A 24,364-nucleotide genomic window follows, 5' to 3' on the forward strand; every position below is an offset into this window, starting at 1 on the left:
GTATGTAACTGTAATTTTAATAGATGTAACTGTTCAAACAGTATTGGTCCAGTTTGTCGCCATGGCACCAGGAGAGTCAATGATCACTTCTGCAGAAAACATGAAATTAAATACAGTCATACACAAATGAGAAGTAAAAGATAATCATTTGAGACTGGCAATGAAAATGCAATCAGCTGAGTTTCATCATAACGGTAAATGTCAATATTTTCCAGAAGTACAAGAACAAGGGTGGTAACCCCCCAACCCAGTGACATCAGAGGTGAGCTTCCCTCCCTCCAGGACATATATACCAGGCGGTGTGTGAAAAAGCTCGGAGGATCATCAGAGACTCCAGCCACCCCGGGCCATGGGCTGTTCTACTTCATGATACACAGCCGACTTCATGACAGCTTCTTCCCCCAAGCAATCAGACTTTTGAACTCTTGATCTCCCACGATCAAAATACATCAGCACTGCTCTTTATTACTCTTACATCTCACACCGGACTTTCATAAATTATATTATTATTATTATATTATATTCACTCTTAACAACACACTGGCAACTTACTATCAACCGACAGCCTGAATGTCAATACAGCACAATACAACCTACTGTATATTTTATATATACTATATATACTTTTGTTTATTGTATAATGTGTATTCTATATTGTGTGTACTGTATACTGTACATTGTATGTTATTATTTGTATATTGTGTTATGTGTAATTATGTGTATATTAGACTTTAAATTGTGCTGTGTTAATCTGATGTTTATTGTAAATTGGTATATGTCTCATCACTGTCACGACTACTATGTTGCTCGGAACTGCACCCAAGAATTTCACACACTATTGCACTTATGCAATGGTTGTGTGACAATAAAAGTGATTTAATTTGATTTTGATTTGACCATCTGTGGACAACATCCTGTACTTGACTTCCTGTAAATAGTAGACTTCACATGATAATGGCAGTAGTAGTAAGTCTGAGGACAAATTTGTACCCAGAAGTGAACCAAATCTGAAAAAACTCTTTGTGATGTCCTCATTTGGAAAAACAATCCATACATAAATAAAATAATGATTTTTAAAATTCTAATAATGCAAAACGTTTTCTGTTAGAGTGCGGTTAGGGTGTGGGTAAGAAGTCTATTGTGTGTCCCCATTATTTTAGACAACTGAGCAAACGCATGTGTGTGTGTGTGTGTGTGTGTGTGTGTGTGTGTCTCACCTGTTTATCCCTCTGGAGGAGGGGCATGTGAGGAGTGACACTTGTTTTTCTATGAGACAAAAAGATTTCTTTCTTCATTATCTTAATATACTGTTCATTTGAAAACACAGTTGAAAAGACCAGCTCAGACCAGAATAAGTTTCTATGCTGTTCAGTGCCTGTTTGTGCATATTCAGAGCTGGTCTAATTGGTAAACCAACATAGTTGGTGGATTTGCCAAAGTTTGTGAGGTCCATGACAAAGTGTCTAGTAAAAAAAATTTCATTTAAAACCACTCAAATGTCCTGTCTTGTGATTTAGTTTGCAAATTCCTTGAGCACATTTGTATTAGGCTACTCTCTGTTTTCACGGTTATGTTTCGAAATACTAGTGGTGTGTGGTGGACTTTTGAAATAACGATGCAGAGTTGTTGTTTTTTTTTTTTTAGTCCAATGTAAATGTATATTTCAGTTACAATTGACATTTACTTAGCTTTCAGGTTAAATCCATTCATAAATCTGATATATCACAATATATATATATATATATATATATATATATATATATATATATAAATAGGCCTAGAGTTTGCATGTTCCTGTATGGTTTTCACTGATAAAAAAAAAAAAAAAGAAAAAAAAGTCACATACTTGCATATGCATGCGACAACATATTTTTCAAAATACTACAAGAATGGCTGCTTTCATGTATGTAACGTATATTTTCCCAAATGATAATGGAATTCCAATATGTAGCCTACATATATGTCCAAATATATGAACTATTGTTTTATATTTATATTCATGGACATTTATCAGATTTTTGTATGGAAAAGTATATGAAATACCTTAAACACTTTTTATAAGCATACTATAAAATGTGTTATGTTCCTAATGTTCATATTAACAAACTACTTAAGTCAAATCAAAGACTCATCAAGTTTTTGCGCTTTATTATAATCATTTTTTACATTGCCTCAAAAATAACATCTACAATAATACAGCAACAGGCATTTTCATGTATCTTTTATCTGTTCGCTTATTTTTTATAGTCACCTTATTTTTGGATCAGTCGTCATCTACTCTGTAATGATGGCATGATGGCACAGAGCTGTATCTTTAAGAGTGTGTGCTCACTAAAAACCGCCTCACTGACAATGTTTTAAGTCATTTCAAGTTTATTTGATTTGGACGTGATTAAAAGTGGAGTTGTCCGAGTTGGTTAGTTGCTTACTATATAAATACTGTATCTCTCCACCACCATCAGCTCGTCCCATTCATAGCGATCTGCAGAGACCCGCTGCGAGTACGAGAGCATGAAAGGCAAGAATGCTACAGATTGACTGATTGACAGCGTATTGAACAAATGAGTGCAAAGTTGAGGCAATGTCTCCCCCCACGTGATTTTTCGCTTGTACTCTACGGTTCTCAGCTCACAATCATGTCACGCTTTAGGAGCTCAATGAGATCGCAGTGTGCTCAAGGGAGGCGTGTGAGATGCTGCCTCTCTCTGAAAATTTGGAGGAGGCACTGCCTCCCTTGCCTCCTCGGAGAATACGCCGCTGCCAAATACTTATCACATCATGAACGCACTTCTTACATGTGCACAAATATGAATTGTGCTGGAAAGCAGCCACCAGACAGCGTGTGGGTGCTGAACTGAGACGGTATTTCATATTACTAATACTGTAAAATAACTTGTATCATTACTTACATACAGTATAACACTTCATATTACAGTAAAATATATTTACACTTTTAGTATCGACATATTGTTGTACTGGTACTTTGACGTCCCTACAAGATGATAAAAATATTTGGGCCTTCACTAAAAACATTCGGGGCTTTAGCCCCAGTAGCCCGCCAACAGCACCAACTTCCCATGCTGGGGACCAGCATGCAAAACACAACATAAGCAAGTCTTTTCAACGAGGTGTGCAGTAATTTAGCTGCAAATTTGAAGCTTTTACTAACCTTCTGGTGTAGACGATAATGAAGCCCTCTGTCGGAAAGCCATGGGTGTTTCAGTGACTGGGACGCACTCATTCTCCAACTGCACAAAAAAACAGAAATGTGCATTAAAACACAAGCATATTCAAACCCCCCCACCCCCACCAACATTTACACCTGGTAGCAGTGTTGGATGTAATGTAATTACGAAGTAATTGATTAATGTAATCTAATAACATTACATTTCTAATTCTTGTAATCAGATTATAGTTACTGACTTTCAAATAAGTAAATTACTTTCAATTAATTTACTTGTGTTACACACATTTCTGAAATTATATTGTGTATGTAAAATACATTAAAAATTGAATTACGTTAAAGGGGTTATGTCATGAGGAATACATTTTTCCTTGATATTTTGACATATTAGAGGTCTTTCTACTATAAAAAACATACTGTAAATTTCAGAACTCAAAACTTAATCCCCAATGCCATAAAAACATTGAAGTCAAGCTCCAAAAACGCCTCGTTCTCTACTTCCGTGGTTACCCTACGTCACTAGGGGTACATTAATTCGTTTCCGCCTCAACAGCTCAAAAACATCAATGCCTACTTAAAATTATCGCACCCTTGGCCCCACCCACTTGTGCTCCATTCGTTCAGAGTGAGAGCAGGACAAACAAGGCCTACTGTGGCCTAACTACTCCTTAACACCAAAGGGACCATTTTAAATAATTTTTGTATTTAAACATGCACAGACAGACATCTTTGACTGCTTGATACATATCTCGGGCCGCTTTAAAAAGACGCAGTGTCAAGTTACAACTCTGAAGTGGAGAAGCTCTCTGTTATTCAGCTGCTGCCTCTTGCCGTTCTTTCGCCCATCTGTACTATTTTTAGTTGTTGGTGTATGAAAACATGATGGAATGATACTGGAAACTGAAAGTGGGTGTGTCTTCAGCATATTTTAGCGTGGATTGTATGTTCGGCTCATTTCATGCCAGTCATAATAAGATTCAAGCTTTACAAAGGAACTGTTGGGGCAGTTGAAGGATGGGGCAGTTAAAAACACTTGGACCCGATCCCAAAAACCGTGAGTAAACAGTTTCATTCATGAATATTTCATATGTCATGACTGTTTGATAGTTTATGGTGTTGACACCGTTTACAACGGGCTCTCTACACCGGGCGTGTCGACATGAACTTTCTAAACCGTATATTTGTGTTGTTGTTGTTGGCAGTAATAGTGCCAGTGCATGCAGCACAAAATGGAACGGACATCTGTTTACTGTCGACGCGACACGATGGATGCTTCCATGGTAGACAACATCATTGATTATAATTTGAGGTATTGATCAATTGCTTTTGACGCAACTTTCGCATCTGATGTAGACAGGGTGTGAGTGTTAACAGCTGTGCTTGAGATGAACAGTTTAATATATTCAGATGCAATGTGTTGGATGGGTGTTAAGTGTAAACTCTGACATTTAGTTTTATAAGGTTTTGGTGCTTATTCATTTTCTTCCGATTAAGTTTCAAAAATGGCTCTATTCGAGGGGCTGCACAATGTTAGCCAATCAGAACAGTGGGCGTTTACATTAAAGTTTTAAGGAGGCATTTGAGCCAAAACCAAGTGTTTCAGACAGAGGGCCACAGACAGGGTGCAAAATGATCATATACTACTAAATTATGACTGTTTTAATGCAAAAAAACTTTACTAACATTATCAGTGGACCTCAGGGAAGATAATAAAACTATAAAAAAAAAAAAAAAAAAAAAGAGCATTTCATGACCCCTTTAATATGTACATCTGTTTGCGTTTCTATGACAGCTGAAGGGCATACGCCCCCTAACGAGTCAATGATCAAGATTCATTATTTTGAATTTGTAGAGCAGAAAAACAAAAGCTTGAAAAATGTTTTAGAAAATAACTTAAAGTAATTAGCAATGCGATGACTTTTTCAATTAAGTAATCAGTAACGTCAGTAATCTGATTATACTTTTAGAGTAGTATTAGTCATTTGTAGTGAATTAATTGTAGTGTAGTAATTTACTGTACCTAACACTACCTGGTAGTAACGTGTCAGAAATGCGTCTCCATGTGTTCAGATTTCGAGGGTAACTTGAGTTAACCTGGACTTCAGTTCTTTTCAAATAAGCTCAGATTTAGCTAATTTATTGGGATATGTTCCAGCAAATGTATCCACAAAGTATGGCTAGGTTACAAACATACACAAACAAACCTCTTGCTTTTCACAAGGAGGAGTGATATGAAGTCTTTGGCCTCCTCAGAGATGTCGACAAACTCTGCCTCTTCAAAACTCCACTGACAAGCCAGGATGTTATTTAGTGTCTCATTATCATCCTCACCCAGGAATGGAGACAGGCCACTAAGCCTACATACAACTCAGTGTTACAAAACTAGATGGTATTCTTTTAGGAGATTTAGGTTTGCTCAAATTTACAATTGTTCATTAATGTCTATGGTACAGACTCACAGCATGTAAGTTATGACACCTAAACTCCACATATCAGTTGGGAATGAGACAAACTCATAGTTGATCACTTCAGGAGCCAGGAACTCTGGTGTACCAAAGTTCACCTTTAGCTTTTCCCTGGGCTTGTATCTGAAAGGAAAATCGCAACGAAAACACAAATCAGTGAGAGAAAACAGCAGAGATTCATTAAAAAAGGCAAAAAGAAATGCAGGTATTTGATATAATGATTCATGTTTTTTCGCACATTCTTTATGATTTATTTTGGACCTTAACATCAGGAACGCTTTTGATCAGTACAAAGTCCCAGGAAAGATGTATTCAGGTTTGAAGTAAGCAAAAATATTGCCAAATTTGACTTTCGTGGACATTTAAATATATTTTATCCACGATTTACCTCCGTACGCCAGCGAGTCTGTTATTATGTGACTGGCCAGTACACACGCCTACCAGTAAATCACCGTAAACATCTCTCATTCAGAAGTTACAAATTTTTGTGTGTAGAGCGTTTCTTTTTTATTACAATTATGACATACTGGGTGTTATTTATAATGTTGTCCTATGTGCATTTCCAGCCTAATTGTATCTGATTCTATGATGTTATGAATATAATTGACACATGTACAGATAATTGATTTGTCTGAATAAATGAGCAAAAGAACGAACCCACAAGTGTTTTTATCTGTGCTCTCCCCATTCATCGCTGCTTGACTTTGGCAAAATGAAGCCTTGCCACTTAGAAGATAAAACTTTATTGAATGAAAAATTACATTCTGGCTATGGTAAGCAACAGTATCACCTTTTCATGATTTATAAATAGAAACAAAAATTTAACTGGCTTTTGCAGCATCCCACAGCACAGCACTGAAAAAATGTGGAATTTTGGTAAAATACATGGCGGTGCAGTCATACAGTGACGTCACGTGAAACAAGTCAATACATACAACATATACAGATTCTAACCTCCTCGCAAGCCCAAAGTCAATTATCTTGACCTTGTTCGTCTGTCGACTGACACACAGAATGTTTTCAGGCTGTAGACACAGTAAAAAAGGTATTTCAAACCTCTTGCTTTTCATATGCATTCTTTTTTTTTTTTTTTTTTTAGCTTTTAGTTCATGTCTTTTAGCTTAAAAGCCATCTACTGTATATGCCAGTATAGGCCTACTCCTACTTTAAATAGATGTTGTTTACAATAATGTGTTGTACCTTTAGGTCAAGGTGCAATATGTACATTTTGTGCATATACTGAAGCCCTTCACTGATCTGTCTGATGAACAGCACTGTGTCCAGCTCTGTCAATTTATAGTTCTCATCTATGATCCGGTCAAACAGCTCTCCTCCATCAACACTAGGGGGTACACAAGGTATACACAATATATAGCATGAGACAGCATTCATAAGTTTATGATACCTTAAGTGTTTTTTTATTATTTTGTATTAAATGCAAACACAATATAGTAGACTGGGTGTGTTTGTATGTGTATATGTATCTTGGCCTTGGGGCAAAACTGCAACCAAAAGTGAAATAAATAAATAAATGCCCTAGATATTGAAAATGTGGTGGTGGAGGGTGTATATCTAGCATTTGACATTTTTCACAATGTACTATTCAAGGCCTTTCCAGATTCTTATGGGTTTAGTGTCCAGTCGTCAGATATCTGTTTTCACTGACTCAGAGACAAATTTAATCTGTAGCCAATATGAAATGAGTTTGTAAAATAAAATAAAAACATTACCAACAACTTGAATCAGTCACATTAAAATCATGTAAATTTGTGTGACTGTAGAGAGTATAAAGCTTCATAGTCTTACATAGGGGCTGGACAGTTATTTAAAATGTGTTATGATATTTCATTTTTAATGTTAATTTTATTCATTTAACGTTTGGCATAAATGGATGACACACTTGTGGTAGTGATAAAGGAGATACAAAATAGGTAAAAATTAGGTCAAACATTTTTGTGGAATATCAACCCCAGGGGGCAAATATTGCCCCTTAATAAAAAAAATGCTTATGTGAATTAGTTAGTGAGTGAGTAAGACTGTGTATGTGCATGGAAGGAACTGAGTGTGTGAGATTTTCATGTGTTTGTAAATATAACTCACTATTCCATCACTAGAATGATTTCATGGCGAGATTCGAAGGCGGAATAGAGCTGGATCAAATTGGAGTGGTTCAACTGGTTCATTACCTCAATCTCACTCTTCACTACCTCCTGACAACACAAACATATATGTGTTGAAACACTGAACCACTAGGATACATTTATCAGAGGGTGTTGAAGTTATGCTATTGAAGGAATAGTTCAACTAAAAACTATCCATTTAAAGTCATGGTTATGATATTTTAAAATGGACTCAATGGCATTTACCTTTTCTTTCTGACTCTTGGCTTTAATTATCTTGGCTGCTAATATGAGCCCAGAAGATTTCTCCACACATTTGTGCACCATGCCAAAGCGTCCGCTATTTAAATAAAAATAACACAATAAAAACCCAATTCAAATCACAAACCCATCTCATTTTGAAAATCTAAATTCCCACACCACATGTAAGACCTCAGAGGAAATTCACATCTCCTGCAGTCTCTAGGTATTCACTTTCGCTAAGGGCTAAAAATATGCTGTATGTCTCACTCTCTCTCTAGCTCGCTCGCTCGCTCGCTCTCTCTCTCTCTCTCTCACACACACACACACACACATCTGTCACATTCATGCCCTTGTGTATCCTGTATCATAAATTCTTAGGAATCTAATACTGTGGGTTTAATATCACAGGCATCCCAGTTACACTAACTTTAAAAATTCCTTTGATTTTAAAGGGATAGTTCACCCACAAATGAAAATTCTCTCATAATTTACTCAGCCTAATGCCATGCCAGGTGTGAATGACTTTCTTTCTTCTGCAGAACACACACACACACAAAAAAGATTCTTTTAGAAGAATATCTCAGCTCTGTAGTTCCATTCAATGCAAGTGAATGGTGACCAAAATTTTAAAGCTACAAAAAGCACATAAAGGCAGTATAAAAGTAATCCATAAGACTTCAGTGGCTAAATCTATGTATTCTGAAGTGATCCAATTGGCTTTTGGTGAGAACAGACCAAAATATAACTCCTTTTTCACAATAAATTTTGACATCAGCAGTCTCCTTGGTGAGCATGATTTAAAACTCGATTACACCTCCTAGCGCCACCTAGCGCTCTGAGATGCGTCAAGCGCTAGAAAGTGTAACCGAGCTTGAAAATCATGATCGTGCTTTGAGACTGCAATGCCAAAATGTACAGTAAAAAATTTGTTACATTTTAGTCTGTTCTCACCCAAAACCGACTGGATCGCTTCAGAAGACATGGATTAAACCACTGGAGTCTGATGGATTACTTTTATGCTGCCTTTGTGTTTTTTGGAGTTTCAAAGTTCTAGCCACCTATCACTTGCATTGTATGGACTACAGAGCTGAGAAATTCTTCTAAAAATCTTCGTTTGTGTTCTGCAGAAGAAAGAAAGTCATACACATCTGGGATGGCATGAGGGTGAGTAAATGATGAGAGACTTTTCATTTTTGGATGAACTATCCCTTTAACAAATCTGATGTAATGTGTCAAATACACTATTCATCCATAGTAAAAGTATTTTTCTTTCTGTAACTCACCCTCCAAGAACTTCCTCTTTATTGATAGTGTAGTAGCTGGCAATCTGGTGGGTTTTGGTTGTAACTAGACGATGTTCAAATGGCGCAGGTGGAGGAGGGGAGGAATCTGAGAAAAAGAGGAAGAGGGCAGGGTGATGGAAATTAAAATTCTAAATACAATCATTCTCAAACTGCAAAAATTATTTTCTTAGTCTGTATTTTTGTCTTGTTTTATGGATGTTAAGATGTGCTACTGAAAAATATGACAAAACTAATGAATAAGAAAACCTTGCATCTCCTTTCTCTTACCAATGACATATTCTTCAAGTACTGGCTCCCCATCTATCCTCTCCTCTTCTGTCCCCTCCTCTTTTGTCTCTGGTCCCACTTCTGCCACTTCAAGTCTTGCCTCATCTTCCTCCTTTAATCCCTCCTCCTCCGAAGCCTCTTGCACTCTGCTTTTTTTAAGGTCATCTGTCTCCAGATTCTCATCAGTAGCATGACTCTTTGTGCTGCAAGTTATGTCCAGATGGTCCTCGTGGCTACATGAATATATATAAAATTACAGGAGAGTGTACTGAAGTTTTTTTTTCCTTTAATGGATCTGCCCTTTGCCACACCCACCAACATTATATGCCAATTAGCCTAATTGCTCACTTCTGCTCACCAATCACTGCAGTACTACATCAACAAGCACTGATTTATAAATACCTGCTTTGACTGTTTTCTGACACACTGTAGACTAGGGGGAAAAAAATGCTGAGTCTTGTTCTCTGTTTGTGTGTGGTCATGCTTTATGCAAGTATCTTCCTCTTTGATTCTTATAGTCTAAAACTTCTTATAGATTATAAGCTTATAAGTTTATTTTCTATATAAAATATCCATGACCTACCTTTCTTGTATGACTGCAATACTTTCATCGGTCTGGCCAGATGAATTTGGAACAGCTAGTTGGATTTTTTCTGACGACAATAATTCCTCCTCTTTCTCTGTCCTCTCTTTTTCCTCCTTATCTTCTGTTGTCTGCACCAATTCTGATGCAGTTTCTTCGTTTCTCGCCTCTTCCTCCACCACTTCCTTCCTTTCTCTATAACTCTCTCCTCCTTGCACGTCATCAATAAGATCCAGGGGAACTGCTGTGCTAGCTTCTGTTTCCGCTGTGCACTGGGAAAGCTGAGCGTTCTGTTCATTGAGCTTTTGCACATCTTCTAAACCAGCCGTGACCATTTCTGGAGAAAGAGGAGAGTAGAAAACATTTTTTTTAGTTAAAACATATTTGCCTACATTTGACTACATTTCTTAAGACACAAAGTAGAGCCATTTAAACATGTCACAACTATTTTAAAAATTACAATTTAAAAATGGCAAGCTTAGTACAGATTGTTTTTTGTTTTTTTCAATGTACAGTACTGTGCAAAAGTTTTAGGCACTTAAGACGAATGTTTTTGTGAAATATCTTAAGTGCCTAAAACCTTTGCCCAGTACTATATATACTGGTAAATGTTCAAATATTTTTTTTTCTCACCTGTTGCATCTTGTTTTTTCTTTTTCTTCTGGGTTTTTGACCCTTTTGGGTACAGTTTAGGTTTCTCCTTTCCATCCTTATCTCTCAGCTAAAAAAGAAAAATAATTGAGGGAATTTTTTTTTTTCTCTAAAAAAATAAATAAAATAAAGTTTTTTAGAAAAATGTACTTAAATTGTGAACTTTTTTACAGACTAGATATAATGTTTAATTTCATATCTTTAGTCAGTTTGATCAAAGATATCTGTATATATGAAAATTCCAGCATGTGAAAGTTTAGTATTATTTTAAGCTATGTTATTATATTATTTGAACCATGAAGAACAACGATGTCTGCCAAATTGACTCAATTATGTATTCCTCACTTGGTTATAATACAAAGCCCAAATATTACATATAACAAGATTATAATTTATTAACACCCCTTTAAATTAAAGCACCTGCTTTCATTCCAGTCAATGACATGTATATTCACACGAATGTTCTGAGCTGCTAACGTGTAATGAATATGATATCACTGATCACGCACACACACACACACAATCATGTGCCAAATTTTGTAGTGAGTTGAATGCACAGTTGTGTCCTTGGACTGGTACTGAGAAACACTCATCATGTTATCACTCAATCTGTTTTATAAATGGCTCAAGCTAACGATAAGGACAATAATAAAGTAACCTTGCAACCCTTTTAAATTCTAAAAAAAAGCTCCTGTTTGAAATGCATATTTCACAAGAATGCTTAACTCATTTGCAAAGTAAACAAAAAAAAAAGCATGTCATGATTAAAAAAATATGCTCCTATGTAGGGATCAAAATATTTTGTTTATATTAGCACGTCACATCGCTATGACAAACAAATGTCACACAAAATAAAAAGCAAATGTGGAACAAATTTTAACAAACAAACAAAAAAGACATGCAAATATTTCTTCTGTTAGAAGTCCACAGTTGTGGATGTAACTATGAATTCACTTGCACTGTCAGCTGCTTCACAGACTTTTCTAGGGCTACAATCCTCAAACTCACATCTTTTTTTAGATAAGTGTGTTAATGCTTTTGGCTCACTCTTTAACCTGAGTGTGTGTATGGGTGTTTAAAAAAATAGTAACTGAAATAGTTACCTCAAGGATCTATTTCTACTTTATCTAACCCATAAAAATGACTTTTGTCGATGTAACCTATTCGTCAGTTTGATTTATTTACATACTGTATAACATTATTGACTTGAATAAAACCAGTTAATATAGATTTCATTTTAATAATTGAGTCACCTGACAAAACTTTTTTTTTTACAGTAAACACTGAAAATGTTACTTTAATGATCTATTTCTACTTGATCTAACCCTTAAAATGACTTTTAATGGAGTAACTTACATTATAAATATATAGCCATGTTGATTTAGTTGTGTTAAATAATATTTTTGAGCTTGAATGAAACCAGTTAATTGAAATGTAATCACATAAATTAAATTTTTGGGTTAAAGTTTTTACAGTGTAGTCATTTCTTCTGTACTTCATAAATTAGTTTTGAATGTGTCCTTTTAAACATGCATTTAAACTCACCCTGATGTTGGATTTTGAGTGTTTGCTTTTCAAGAGATCTGCTAATTTCGAATGTTTCTGCACTTCCGTAATGAAACTGACAGCCTGTTGAATTCCGTTGATCAGTCGCTCCAAAGCATCAAGCCTTTGATTTTGTTGTTCCGCTTTCTCTCTAACAGTTTCTACTATGACAACATGCATATCACACAACATCTGCTCCACACTCCGTCCACCTGTGGACGTGCCTTGCTCTTGACCAATGGCATCCAGTCGTCTTAGAGCTGCCTCTTGGAGGGCAAGCAGTTTGTCCATCTTACCACTCAATGCATTGACCCGTCCTTCAATATGTACAAAAGCAGAAGATGAAGATTTTGAGGAGGGTTCATCAGAAGCAGACAGCTGGGAAGAGAAGGAAGAAGATGGATGTTTGTTTGGTGGAGAAAGTGGAGATCTTCTGGCCCTGGCTCTTCCACCATTCGTACGTTTTGAAGCGTGAAGTGGTTTGGGGTCATACACACGAGCAAGACACTTCACAAGATCTGAGCTCATGATGAGAAACTTTTTAACACAACAGGTTATGAGAGAAAGAAGAAGATTAGCTTGCTTGCTTCTCATCCACTTAAAAATGGCTTCTTGCTTCCCAACCTACAGTTCATTTGTTCTCCTTCTTATTCAATCTTATCTTCCTCTCGCTGGCATCTCTGGCTTAAAGAGCAAGGTTTTATATAGGGTTCCTCCCACTGGCCAGTGTGCGATTGGTTAGTGTAATGTCATGGTTTTCATCAAGAGGAGGGGCGATAATACTGTATGATTAGTTTGTGAATCTTAGAGCCAGGTGTAAAGCTTTTGAGTGACGCATTTGAAGATCGACAGAAAATTTCCATTTCAAATTTATGTTGTTTTGCCTTTACAATCTGTATGAACTGACAGTTGAAGAAGTAAATTTTTTTAGTGTTTTTGTGACTTTATGTATGTTACTGTATGCATGTGCACTGTAACTTTTTTCCTTCATGCACAGCTAGAGAACACCATGAGCCATGACAAGTGTGATTGAACAAGAGCAGGTGTGTGCAGCAGAGTCTATTGAAAAGAAAACTGGAAAATAATAGCTGTAGAGAGAAACAGTCAATTGCTCAGAGCTTTTCATTACAATACATTGTTCTTGCTAAGAAGCTACATTTGAGCTTGAATTTGACCTACTAGCCATGAATGGCAAAAATGCTATGCTAATACCATCACAAACAAGGATAAGATTAAACACACACCTTATTGCACTATACCGATGTATTTAAAGCATTGGTTCTGAACTGGTTTTGCATCAAGATTTTTACATTGGACATCAACCCAAATCAGTAGATAAATTGTTTTGTACATAAAAATGTTTAAGTCTTTAAAATGTCTTTAATATCAAACATAAAATTAATTGATTTTACCATGAACTGCACAGGCTCAATGCACAATATGCAAAATTAATAAGATGGCATAGTCTGAATAGACAAAATTCACAATTTTGTCCACTGGCGGCCATCTTTAAAACGCTACCGGGCAGCTATTTTTCTATGTAAACAAGCGGCATACAAGTACAGCTCCTTTCTACTTGAACGAGGAAAGACTGAAATCTCCAAAATGGTTGGACAAGATTACGATCAAAGAACATATTTCAAATCAGCAGTAAAATCTGCCAACACTGGTAGCATAAATCGTGCTTCTTTACCTCAGATTACGAAAAAAATAAAATAATTCCCAGCTTGTATAGCTAATGCGCATGCCCATTCACGCGTTGATTGACAGGCGATGTCGGTATCTAAAAGGTGATTGGCTCTTTTACCTGTAAGGCAGGACTTCCTTTCTAAATCCGTTGACCATTGGGTATTTAAATTGCTCTCATTCATTCTAACAAAAGTGACCCGTCTCTGCTAAATAGTCTCAAATAAAAAGCAGAATTTTGATACCTATGCTATGCATGGTTATATAATTAGTTGCATTTTATTATTTGCATTTAGCATTGTTTTCACTGCTGTCCTTGACCCTATTTGAACAGACTTCATCTATATTTTGGTAGCAACAAACCATTTGAGAACCAAAAAAAAAAAAAAAAAAAAGAAACGATGTGCTGACAGAAATGCACTTGACAGAAATGCAATTACAATGGAAGTCTATGTGATAGTCATTGTACCTTTGTCCAATCGACTTCCTTTGCAAGTGCGTAACTGTCAACCCTTTCTCTTAGTCTTTGCAAACTGGGAGATGAGTTGTCCTTATAGATTTAGTCCTGCTAAACACCCTTTTCTCACGCAACATTGTAACTTAATAGCCTGTAAATATTAACAAAACAGCTATGCAGAGGGGCCCGATAACATAAGCACACAATAATCTTATTATAGCCTGGATCTTACTGCCCTGTTCTGTGTGGACACTGTATGTAACAGACCACCTCATTAATAGCGAACATTTGATTGGTTGGAGGCATAATAGTTTGTTTTCTGATTGGCTGATGTATTAATAGCCAGCCTCTTAACATTTAGTAATCTCTGGGGAACTGGTGGCGCCTTTGGAATGGGAACTTGATAATGTTTAGTGAGCTCCCCTGTACTGACAACAAGAGCTTATAAAAAGGGACTAAGTGCTCAAATTCTTTTGTGTGTGTTTGTGGACGTACATGCCTGAGTGTGTGCATTTGCGATTTAATTGCGGATTACAAAACTGTCTAGCCTCACATGGAAATGTAATTTGTATGGAATAATAAGTCATTTGTAAACACGTTCATGTCGGAATGTGTTTGCGATGGTTATTTGCATAATAGAGATATATTTCTGGGCATAAAAAGCAGCGTTTGATAGAAAGGTTCAATTAGTGAGGATACAGGGACCATCACTTATTCATAACGCATATTCAGTGTTGCCATGTCCACTTATAATAAGCCATTTGGGTTTGTTTTTTAAAGTCGCTTATAAATTTGGGCAGTCATATGTTGCGTTTTTGGGACTTATTTCCAGAATACAGTCGCGTATTTGGGCTTGCTAATGCTTGGCTCCCATAGCACAACAAAGTATGATAGACCACTAATAGCACTCAAATCTACACAAAAATGGGGATGCTTATAGAGCTCATCAGTCTGGTTACAGACAGTGGCTTACCACAAATCTAAGAAATAAATCCCCATTCGATTGTTTCCATAGTGGAACTGATTGTTAACGATAAATAATAAACCTTTAAAGACAGACCTGTAGTAAGCTCTGAGTTGTTAATCAATGGTACATATATGCGTCTGTTGAGGCCATCAGTCTGTGTTATTTAAGCTTCATTTAAAAAAAATCATGTTTAATCGCATAATTCTTGGTGAAGAACTACACTACTCATGATTCTGAGGGGGAAAATCCACCAATCAGAGAATCACGGCAAAACAGCTCAGTAGTGGCTGCCCACTTCCATGATGCACACCAAATGACACAATCGATTAGTATATTCTATTCTTATAATCATCAACTTTACATCAATAGTTATATGTTTTTTAATTCAATTACTTCATTCACAATCATTCATGGAACTGTAGTCCATTCCCTCATGAAAGACGTTAAGTACACAGTCTTTTTTCTTTAAAGTCGATTTTCAAATCCTTTTTTGCTTCAAATTAAAGTTTGTAATGTTGTGATTCACCCCGGATCTGGTTGGTTTGGTTCATGGCTTTGAACTCTTTAATTCCTATCAAAATTGAATGGGAACCAAGACGGCAGTAAGTGGGCAGTATTATTGGTCTATATTTTAGCTTGTTTTGGATAGGCAAGTCACTTATTTTGGATTTGTTTTGACAGGCCAGGTTGCTTGTATTTCTAGTGAGAGCTGGCAACACTGCTCATGTTCCATTAACAATGTTTTGGAAAGAGTCTGATTAAGAAACATAGGAAGAAGACGTTAAATAATACTGAGATGGGATACAAGGAAATGGCATTACGTATTTTACATAATGGGGAAATATTACATGACTGCCCTGAAAAGATGATCACAGATGAACATTGAGCTGGGGATTACATAGTATGCCAAATATGTGTAGAATGCCAAACATAGGAGATACTCTGAGACATGATTTGTACTCCAGCAGCTGCAGATTGAATAAACTGTCTGACAGCAGATGACACATCTCAGCAACAAATGGAGTTATAACATCAGAGAAACACACAACCAGTTCTCAAAAACATATTATCATATGATATACACTACAACATTACAGTCAATTTGCTTCCTCCAAATACCTATAATTTTAGGTTTTATGAAATTATAGCCTCATAATTGTGGTTCAGTTACTCTTTACGGACTGTGTATATATCAACAGGCTATTACATAAAACTGGCAGATGCAAAATTAGACATTAAAATGTAGCATATAATTTTATGTAAAGGCATGTCATTTTTGTGAATCAAAACGTCAGTGCAAATACATACTGGTGTTCAGCTCTACATAGTGCAAACAGACAAAGAAAAGTCCATTTATATTATGCAATTTTGAAAATCTATCCTTGCATGTTTTTTTTATTATCATGTGACTTGTAAACACATCATATTAATCATTATATTAAAAAAAAATATGATATACAGTACATTTACATTAATTTGATTCTGACTCTGGTTTAAGTTAAAGTTGAAAATGCACAAAATACCAGTGTTTACTAAATCTCAAAGCCAACAACTAACATTTATTGTCAGGTTTGTTTATTGCAAATAAGTCTCAATGGCAACTACAGCTGCCATTTGTTACGTTTTTTGTTAAATAAAAAGAAAATAAATATAATAAAGATATGAAAAAATTTGAATTAATAAATTAATAAATATTAACATTTATTTTAAATTATGAAAATAAATTCCCTAAAGTTTGACAGTTAGGTAACACCCTCAAGACTGATCTGCTTCACCACAAGAGGGCAGAGACATACATGACAAATGCAAAAGCTTTCACTGGACACACATATAAATAAATAAATAAAATTTTTGATTCTAAATCCAATTCAGTTTTTTTATTTATTTATTTATTTATTTATTTATTTATTAACTGAATATGGGCACACATGCAAGCACACAGTGTTTTTCTACCATTGCCTACCCCTGCCCCCCAAACAAACCTTTCTGTAGGTGTTGACAGCCCATAAAGTCAGACTAGTGCTAAATACCTCTTTAACTTCATGTAGAGACAGACTGTCAATATCCTCTTTAATACCTCAAAAGTAATCCCAATATAATGTGTTAGATGTGTTACATGTGAAAAAAAATTGTGATTGTGTTGAGATGGCCAGAGAATGTGCATGTTTGTGTGAGAAAGCTAATGTACAGGTCCAACAGTAACCGAACACCAGAGCAACAATGCAATCCTTACTAAACTAGACTATGTAAGCAGAGAAGTTTATAAACCATGTGTGTGTGTGTGTGTGTGTGTGTGTGTGTGTGTGTGTGTGTGTGTGTGTGTGTGTGTGTGTGTGTGTTGCCGGGTTTGGTTAGTTTACGAGGACATTTGTTTAGGTTACAAACTGGTAATTACATTTCAAGTGTCCCCATAATTCATATTGCTTAAAAAACATACTAAATTATGTTTTTTGAAAATTAAAAAATGCAGAAAGTTTTTTGTGAGGGTTTGGTTTAGGGGTAAGGTTAGGGTTAGGGGATAGAATCTATCATTTGTACAGTATAAAAATCATCATGTCTATGGAGAGTCCTCATAAGGATAGCCACACGCATATGTGCATATACAGTGGGGTTCAAAAGTCTGAGTCTATTTGTAAAAATGCATTTTTTTTCTACTTTGCATTTTTAATTTAATACAGTTTTTCATTACAATTGAATACAAATTTGAGTGAAAAGTTTAATTGAAAAACTAACATGAATTCCATTAATTACTTATTATAGTGTTTATGTCCCCCTTCTGCTTTAATGAAATCATGCACTGAAGCTGGAACAGACACCAAAAGTTTGTGCAAAACCTTATGACCCATGTTAACCCAACATGATTTGAGAATGTTCCAAAAAACATACTGTGTGCTTCAATGAAAGCAAGAAAATCTGACCTTTACAAAGGAGTTAACATTGTCAAAAATCTGCTCATTTAATTAGTCACCTAGATATACTACAGAATCTTAAATATTTTTTCTTTGTTTATTTTTCTCAGTCCTAAAGCTTTGTTTATTTCCAGGTTTAAATTAGATTTAAAACCCAAATTTCAATGTGGACTTAGACTTTTGAACCCCAATATATATGTGTACAAGTATGTATCTACATGAACGTCTCTGTGTCAGTGTATGCATATACCGTATAGAAAGAGCATGCGCAGGAGGCTATTTCAGGGAGGGAGGCAACAAAATGCCCCCCGACCTCTGATGGACTCTTATCCTCTCTCTCCTCCCTTTCCCTTCGAACTCGCTGTCCAAGGAAGATCACTGAGCAGTCCCTCCTCCCCCTCTTCTCTCTGTCTATCTGGATGAGAGTGTGGTTGGCACTGCCTGAGTGTGCGACATGTGTCTGACTGCACACATGTTGACGTGGGGGAGACCCAGGGAAATACTAATGAACTCACACTACAGGTGACAACAACAGCTGGCCTACAAGCATTAACAAAGCACACAACACTGTCATGTAAAATATCTTTACCTTTTTGATCATTTCTGCCACAAAATAGGGTTGTAATATTGAGATTGCAAAGCTAACTTTATACAAATGAACCAATGGCCTGAATTAACAGCAGATGAACAGCTGAAAAATATCCCTTGGGTTGTGTTTCATTTTAAAGTAAAACTTTGTTTACAATTCTTACGTTATGAATGCAATTGCATGGGTGCTAATAAATGCTGAAAAATGTGAGACTGAAACATCATGTGAAACACCTACTTTTACATTTTAATCATACTGCAGAGTACAACCAACATCTAATTGTATATAACATAATATAGCTGCAAGCATCAACATGTAAAAGTAGTAAATTAAATGCACAGATATAACAACTGACAACAAGGTTCACAATGAACCTTAAATGGAAAGAGTACCCAAAAATGGAAATTCTCTCATCATTTACTCACCCTCATGCCATCCCAGATGTGTATGACTTTCTTTCTTCTGCTGAACACAAACGAAGATTTTTAGAAGAATATTTTAGCTCTGTAGGCCCTCACAATATCGCTTCTCAAGATATGGATTTAACAAATAGAGGCTTGTGGATTACTTATATGCTGCCTTTATGTGCTTTTTGGAGGTACCCATTTACTTTAATTAAAGGAACTACAGAGCTGAGATATTCTTCTAAATATCTTTGTTTGTGGTCAGAGCCGTAGCTGTGCTCAAAGCCGTAGCTGCGCTCATGACGTGGTGCTGATGCATCGCGGGTGACCCGAGTTCGTGTCCCGGCTTGTGAGGTCCTTTCCCGATCCCACTCCCACTCTTCTCCCTCTCATTTCATGTCACCTCTCTACTTTCCCTATGCCATTAAAAAGCCAAAAGGCCATAAAAAAATAAAATAATCTTTATGTTCAGCAGAAGAAAGTCATACACATCTTGGATGGCATGAGGGTGAGTAAATGATGAAAGAATTTTCATTTTTGGGTGAATGATCACTTTAAGATAATAATGAAAAAGCCCCTTAAGATAAAAAAAAAAAAAAAACCTTATTAATAATTGTAAAAACATTAACTTAACTTAACGGGTTTACTGCAACTGGGCCTTTGTTAAAAACATTTAGCAGGCTTAAGTTCTTAACAGAAAAGTACCAGTCAAATACAAGCATTCATGCTTTTATGCATTTGGGGGCACATAAACAATCCAATAAATTTACTGGTTAAAATGTGGGGTACAGTGGGGCTAATTTAATGTTAACACTTCTCAATTTTGCTCCAGAACACTTTCTCTTGTTTACACACTTAATTAAATTAAATGTAGGTTTGTATAATATTCCAAGAATATTCCAAACAACTTTTTCCAGACAAATATAGTTTAAATTTAAAACTACATTAAGATGCCAAGACCCCATAGGCAGTGCTAGGTAGTAACAGATTACATGTAATATGGATTACGTAATCAGATTACAAAAAAAGATTACAAAAAATAACCTATTTTTATAACCGGGTCACCAGCCTGGAGAGGTGAGTTGTCCAAGCCACATCAGCTACTTACTGGGGTACCTCAAGGTTCAGTGCTTGGGCCACTTCTCTATATACACAACATCAATGGGACCCATCATTCAGGCACATGGTTTCTCTTACCAATGCTACGCTGATGACATGCAACTCTACTTGTCTTTCCAGCCCAACGACACCTGCTCAAATCTCTGCTTGCCTGGCAGACATCTCGGCCTGGATGAAGGAACGCCACCTGCAACTCAACCCAGCCAAGACTGAACTCCTTGTCTTTCCAGCCAACCCTGCTGTTGAACACAACATCACCGTGCAGCTGGGTGCAACTACAGTAACGCCTTCCAAAACGGTCAGAAATCTAGGGGTAACCATCGATAACAAACTAAATTTCACAGACCACATCTCAAAGACCACAATATCATGTAGATTTACACTCTACAATATCAGGAAGATAAGACCCTTCCTCTCTGAACATGCCACACAACTTCTTGTTCAATCACTTGTCATAACTAGACTGGACTACTGTAACGCTCTCATTGCAGGCCTCCCTGTATGTGCAATTAGACCCCTGCAAATGATCCAGAATGCAGCAACACGTCTGGTCTTTAATGAACCAAAGAGAGCGCATGTTACACCACTCCTTGTCTCTCTTCACTGGCTGCCGGTTGATGCACTTATCAAGTTCAAGGCTCTGATGCTGGCATACAGAAGAGTCATTGGGTCTGTTCCAGCATACCTAAAATCATTTCTGCAGAGCTACGCGCCCACTAGAAGCCTGCGGTCGGCTAAGGAACGTCGCCTTGTTGTACCAACACAAAGAGGCACCAAAACACTTTCCCGGACTTTCGGCTTCATCATACAACGTTGGTGGAATGACCTTCCCAACTCCATCCGTGAAGCTGACTCACTTCAAAAAACGACTAAAAACACATCTTTTCCATGAGCACTTAACCAGTCACACAAAAAAAAAATTCTTGTTGCACTTTAATCTGTTTTGAATACTACTGAAACTTTGTGTTATGACACTTTTCGTACCACTGTCTCCTTAAGATGATTCGCTTATGTTTTCCTCTTTTGTAAGTCACTTTGGATAAAAGCGTCTGCCAAATGAAAATGTAATGGAAAATCAAGTACTTGTAATTGGATTAAATTACATTTTAAAATACTCGTAATCGGACTACAGTTACTTTTTTATAGATTATATCCTTACATATTAACAAGGCAAAGGCAGTAAATTGTTAATCATTTATTGATCATTTTCATATCAATAACATCATATTCTTACCCCGAAGCGCAATAGTCTCACAGATGAACATTTTGAGCATGTGCTTATTTTACGTTACAACAGTCGGATATGCACCTCAGCTAACGAATAGGTGATGAACAATTACCAAATAATAAGGGTTAAAAGTAAGTGTGCCAGAGTTTTGAGCTGTTAGCTTTGACCTAGCAATGTCATTGCTGTTGATTTCACGTTCATTACTGTTTGTTCATGTAATGCTTTATGCACTTAAAATGAACTTACATTTTTTTTTATTATTTCTTACTACCTCACCAATGGTGTGCAGCTCACACATTGAACTTAATTGTTTCACAGGATCTAATGGATGCCATATCTAAGGGTCGTGTCTGCAGGGTACACAATAGTTCAACTGCAAAATGTGCAGCAATATGGAACAAAGCCCTTCATTTTACTGTTGCTGCTGATGCAGTGGAGTCCACTGCATGAATCTTGACATAAGACTTGACACAATTGTTCTTTGTGTGACTCAGTGGAACTCTGCTGTTTTAAAATATTCTGCTCTTTTAGAATATTCTTGCTGTTCAAAAGATAATATCTTGCACCTCAGCTTTGGAATAGGCGATGGACTATCAGTAAGCTGTAAGAGTTAAAAGTGTTTCAGTGTTTTTAAATGAAAGCTTAGACCTAGACAACGTTGTTGCTGTTGATTTTATGGTCATTAATTTTCATTCATTTATGATCATTTTATGTTGATTTTATGGTCATTAATGTTTGTAATGCACTTAAAATTAACTTGATGTCTCAGTGTTTTGAATTATAAACTTTGGCCATGCACTGTCGTTGCTGTAAGATTTAATGTTTATTTCATTCATGTAATGTTTAATGCACTTTTTAAAAATGTCATAAGGAGCTCTTTTTGTGAGGCTCTTTTTGTTAGTAATAAAGAATGGAATACATTTTCTTCCTCTTTGTACGTTTATGTTAAAATGATTATCCAACTCAAATGCATGTGACATAAATAAAATAGAATTAGGTTGAAAGTAATCCAAAAGTAATCCAAAAGTAATATGATTTGATTAATCCAAAATGTAATCTATGAGATTACATTACTGATTGCATTTTTTGTCATGTAATTTGTAATCAGTACCTGATTACAATTCACAAGTAATCCACCCAGCACTGCCCATGTGTTTCCGCAGTACTGTTTTATATCAACATGATGATTTAGTCAGTATTATGATCTAACAAAATATGAATACACTGTAAAAATTTCTGTAATTTTAACAGTAAAATGCTTAATGTAAAAATGCTACAGTAAAAAACGTTAATTGTTAATGGGTAGTTACCTTAACTTGTTACACAGCTTTCTGGAATACTCGATTCTGATTGTTCAATGGCACCATCTAGCGGTCTGTTATTGCTCTGTAACAACCGCACATTCACGTTTCAGACCGCTCATCTGGGTACTGCGAGTGTGAGCTGTCTTTCCTGCTTCTCGGATCACTGTACGAGTTCTACAAGTAAGCTAATAAAATAATTTCAACTCAAATCAATGTTTAATGTCTATTTATTTATTTATTTGGCAAATAGTCTTGTAATAGGCTGAATAATGAGCAGCCAGATTGTCATTTTCACAAAATAAACACCAACCATAGGGGGCCTGGGTAGCTCAGCGAGTACTGACACTGACTACCACCCCTGGAGTCACGAGTTCAAATCCAGGGCGTGCTAAGTGACTCCAGCCAGGTCTCCTAAGCAACCAAATTGGTCCGGTTGCTAGGGTGGGTAGAGTCACATGGGGTAACCTCCTCGTGGTCGCCATAATGTGGTTCGCTCTAGGTGGGGCACGTGGTGAGTTGTGCATGGATGCCGGGAGAATAACGTGAAGCCTCCACACGCACTATGTCTCCGCGGTAACACACTCAACAAGCCATGTGATAAGATGCATGTAATTTTACAGTAAAAAAACTGTAAAAATGTTTTTGGTTTTTCTTTATGTACAATGTATAGTTTTACAATATAACTAACGGTAAAAATGTATAGTATGTTTAAAGGTGCACTCAGTAATTCTCATCCAATATACTTTTTGTCAAATTCTGCAAATATCTCCTCACAGTCCACTAGCCGTCCGTTCTGTGGGTAGGCTGAAAAAAAAATCTAGTATTTGTACACAGCCCTGGCTCTGTAAATGGGAAAAAAAACAAAGTGGATCAGACCGATCCACACGACACTACTCCAGCCAATCAGCAACAGGGGGTGGTTCTTGTGCATGCACAGGATGGGGGGTGGGGGCAGAGAGAGAAGGAAAATCATAAGAAGAGCGATGGCAAATCTGGCTGTTGCAAACTTTCTAAAATCCAAGGAAAAATGGCTGAGAAACAGACCAAGAGAAAAAGATCAGACAAATATAAACTAAAAAAATAAGGATTATGATAAGTCGAGGGCTAGGAGCTGCGTCAAAACAGGCGAGGCTTTTCAGTAGTGAAGAGACCTCCGAGAGGTAAAAGGCTTGAAGACGGATGCAGAAGTTGCTTTTTTCTTCTCGATAGGTGGGTAAAATAAATTTTGCTATGTTTCACAGAACCCATATATGCTGTTGTTGTGATGTTAGATTAAGTACAGGAGAGTTGTGGGTGTCTGGAGCTGGTGTGTGTAAAACCGTCCGCATGCATGAATTTT

At 36.5% G+C, this 24,364-nt stretch overlaps 1 protein-coding gene across 2 annotated transcripts in view; it reads right to left on the reverse strand.

Moving 5' to 3' along the window:
- LOC127410175 (myosin light chain kinase family member 4-like) overlaps nt 1–24,364 on the reverse strand; it is a 29,267-nt gene continuing 4,903 nt past the window's right edge. Inside the window, exons 1-14 of one of the 2 annotated variants that reach the window (XM_051645282.1) lie at nt 12,363–13,017; nt 10,800–10,887; nt 10,167–10,503; nt 9,584–9,816; nt 9,296–9,401; nt 8,016–8,109; nt 7,750–7,859; nt 6,850–6,991; nt 6,604–6,674; nt 5,644–5,772; nt 5,389–5,541; nt 3,170–3,248; nt 1,218–1,266; nt 1–89 (exon numbers count right to left, since the gene is read on the reverse strand). In XM_051645282.1, the coding sequence (XP_051501242.1) occupies nt 1,222–1,266; nt 3,170–3,248; nt 5,389–5,541; nt 5,644–5,772; nt 6,604–6,674; nt 6,850–6,991; nt 7,750–7,859; nt 8,016–8,109; nt 9,296–9,401; nt 9,584–9,816; nt 10,167–10,503; nt 10,800–10,887; nt 12,363–12,956 (2,181 nt within the window). In that variant the 5' untranslated portion in view covers nt 12,957–13,017 and the 3' untranslated portion in view covers nt 1–89; nt 1,218–1,221. Of the gene's footprint in view, nt 90–1,217; nt 1,267–3,169; nt 3,249–5,388; nt 5,542–5,643; nt 5,773–6,603; nt 6,675–6,849; nt 6,992–7,749; nt 7,860–8,015; nt 8,110–9,295; nt 9,402–9,583; nt 9,817–10,166; nt 10,504–10,799; nt 10,888–12,362; nt 13,018–24,364 lie in introns of those variants that run through there. The other variant, XM_051645283.1, reaches the window with a different exon arrangement.

This window comes from Myxocyprinus asiaticus, chromosome 19, assembly GCF_019703515.2.
Source record: "Myxocyprinus asiaticus isolate MX2 ecotype Aquarium Trade chromosome 19, UBuf_Myxa_2, whole genome shotgun sequence".
NCBI lineage: Eukaryota > Metazoa > Chordata > Actinopteri > Cypriniformes > Catostomidae > Myxocyprinus > Myxocyprinus asiaticus.